The 2154-nt window shown below is 66.2% G+C and overlaps 2 protein-coding genes across 2 annotated transcripts in view; both read right to left on the reverse strand.

Moving 5' to 3' along the window:
• The window catches only part of LOC102036594 (putative gonadotropin-releasing hormone II receptor), a 4228-nt gene extending 2992 nt beyond the window's left edge, over positions 1-1236 (reverse strand). The window contains exons 1-2 of the mRNA XM_031059673.1: positions 1124-1236; positions 31-124 (exon numbers count right to left, since the gene is read on the reverse strand). Coding sequence (XP_030915533.1) covers positions 31-124; positions 1124-1236 — 207 coding nt within the window. The remainder of the gene's footprint in view (positions 1-30; positions 125-1123) is intronic.
• Positions 1199-2082, reverse strand: LOC115948240 (mesoderm posterior protein 2-like). Its single transcript, XM_031059651.1, has 2 exons — positions 1690-2082; positions 1199-1335 (listed from the first exon to the last, which is right to left on the reverse strand). The coding sequence occupies exons 1-2, from the start codon at positions 1966-1968 to the stop codon at positions 1270-1272; spliced, it is 345 nt and encodes a 114-aa protein (XP_030915511.1). The 5' UTR covers positions 1969-2082; the 3' UTR covers positions 1199-1269.
• Positions 2083-2154: the final 72 nt, after the last annotated feature.

Below are 2154 nucleotides of genomic sequence, written 5' to 3' on the forward strand. Positions count from 1 at the left end.
CCGGGGGCGGGTCCGGCGGAGGGGCAGCACCTGCTGCTGCTGCAGCTGCTGTGGCGTGGGCGCCCTTGGCAGCTCGGAATGGTCCTTGACGTAGCCAGCAGCTCGGAACAGCACGGTCCTTCCCCTGCCACCCACAGCACACGGACACACACGTAAGCGTGTGTGGTGCTCGCACGGGAACGGACAGTGGGATGTGCCCCACATCTGTGGGAGGGAGCCCCCAGCCCAGGGGGTGCTGCCAGGGCCCCCCAGGTCTGGCGCTGCTGCTGCCAGGGCCAGGAATCAGAGCACACAAGGGCTCCTTGCATTGAGGTGCAGCATTTGGGGGGCCCAGAGACCCAGAGGTTCCTCCTCCCAGCCCTGCGACTGCCAGCTGCTCCCCTAGACTGTGGTCATCCCCACTGCAGTGTCCCCATGGCTGCAGCACATGCCCAGGTCCCTTCAGCCCTGGCTGGAGAGCAGGAGCTGCAGCCTAGGAGAGGGCAGGCCAGGGAGCTGCTTTACATCTCAAAGGCTTGTCTCGGTTCTGTCACGCCCCTCCTCTGCCCCAGCAGAGGATATTAACCTCATTAGAGAGTCCTTTCACACTCCATGGGGTTCATTAACCCCCGCCCTTCACCCCAGACCCCCGAGCTGGGAGGATACATTAGCACATGGCTGCCAGGTGCCAGCACCCTCCCGCTAATGGGGACCCCAGACTTCAGGGAGCCACCAAGGGGGCTGGGGGCATAGAGTCCCCATCACCAGCTCCTGGCAGGGTCTCCAGCCCGTGGGCTCAGGCCCACCCCCACACTGAACTGGACCCCAAATCTACCCCTCTCTGCCTCCCACAGGCCCAGAAGTGCCAGGTGGGAAGGCTGGATCTGGAGCGTGCTGGGGATCCTCAGCCCTTCCTGGCCGGGGGTCAGGCCCCAGGGCAAGGGGAGCGTTTCTCTTGATACTCCCCCAGGCTGCTCTCCCAGCTGGTGCCTGGCTGCCCCACAGCCCCCAGCCCTGCAGCCCAGCGAGGAGAGCCCAGGCATGGCTCTCCTGGGCATGCCAAGCCCCATTGCCAAGCCCCATTCGGTGCCCAGCTCCTGAACAGCCACACGGACACTCAGAGAGGGCACAAGGGTTTATTCACGTCCAGCTGCCGCCCGGCACGTCCAGCACGGCTCCAGGCTGCGACGGGCAGCTTGTTCCTGCAGCTGCCCCAAGGGCCGTGTGTCCCCAAGCTGCAGGGCTCCAGACGGGCATCGCGGGTGCTCCAGGCCCGGGGACTCACCCGGGTCAGTGCTGGGGCTGTGCTGGGAGCAGAGCCTCCAGCAGTGAGAGCAGGTCCTCTGCAGAGACATCCTGGGGAGAGACAGGGAGAGGGTGAGCACCAGACAGAGCTGCAGGCCAGGCTGGGGTCGTGGCAGTGACAGCCCCCCCCCAGACAAGGGACTCCATTCTGTCCCCACTAACGGGATCCCCACAAACACGAGGGAGGGAAGCACCAGGAAGGATGGGGCAGCCTGGGGGATCCACCTCAGCCGCTGCACAGAGCAGGGCCCACCTCTCCGTTCCCTACCCCAGACAAGGCTGTTGTTACCCCAAAACCAGTTCCTGCACTGGCCCACACCAAGAGGACTCTGAGGCCGCCCCAAGGGGGGCTGATCCCTGCCCCACGCCAGCCCCATGCTGAGAGTCACGCCATGCAGCACGTACCTGGGTGACTGTCCCCGTGCCCACCAACTCTGACAGCAGCAGTCCCGTGTCCAGGACATCGCCAGGGAGATCCGGGGGGGCCGCGGCCCCTGCGGAGTGGGGAGGGGTCAGCCAGGGTGACGCAGTGGAGGTGACAGCCTTGTTCAGCTCTGAGGACGTCCCCGCTGCAGGCATGTAGGGGGGTGGCCCCCAGGTCTCCGTCTGGATGTTGGAAACCCCAAGAACCTCTGGAGGGGTCCCGGTTGCAGGGATGTAGGAGGGAGACCCCCAGGTCTCCATGGCGATGTTCGGACCCCCAAGTGCCTCTGGGAGGGTCCCTGCAGCAGGGATGTAGGGGGGTGATCCCCAGGTCTCTAAGCCCAGCTCCGGAGCCCCAAGCACCTCTGGGGCAGTGCTGGCAGCAGGGCTGCAGAGGGGAGACCCCCAGGGACCCGTCCCCATGCCGGGGGCCCCGTGCAGCTCCGG

The sequence above is a fragment of the Geospiza fortis genome, unplaced genomic scaffold (genome assembly GCF_000277835.1).
Source record: "Geospiza fortis unplaced genomic scaffold, GeoFor_1.0 scaffold2, whole genome shotgun sequence".
In the NCBI taxonomy this organism is placed as follows: domain Eukaryota; kingdom Metazoa; phylum Chordata; class Aves; order Passeriformes; family Thraupidae; genus Geospiza; species Geospiza fortis.

Excerpts from the sequence above, each read along its gene's own strand:
- LOC115948240 (XM_031059651.1), bottom strand. The coding sequence starts at position 1,968 with ATGGAGACCTGGGGGTCTCCCTCCTACATCCCTGCAACCGGGACCCCT. Across the intron at positions 1,336-1,689 it reads GCACGGGGACAGTCACCCAG|GATGTCTCTGCAGAGGACCT; the intron begins GTACGTGCTGCA and ends GTCTCTCCCCAG.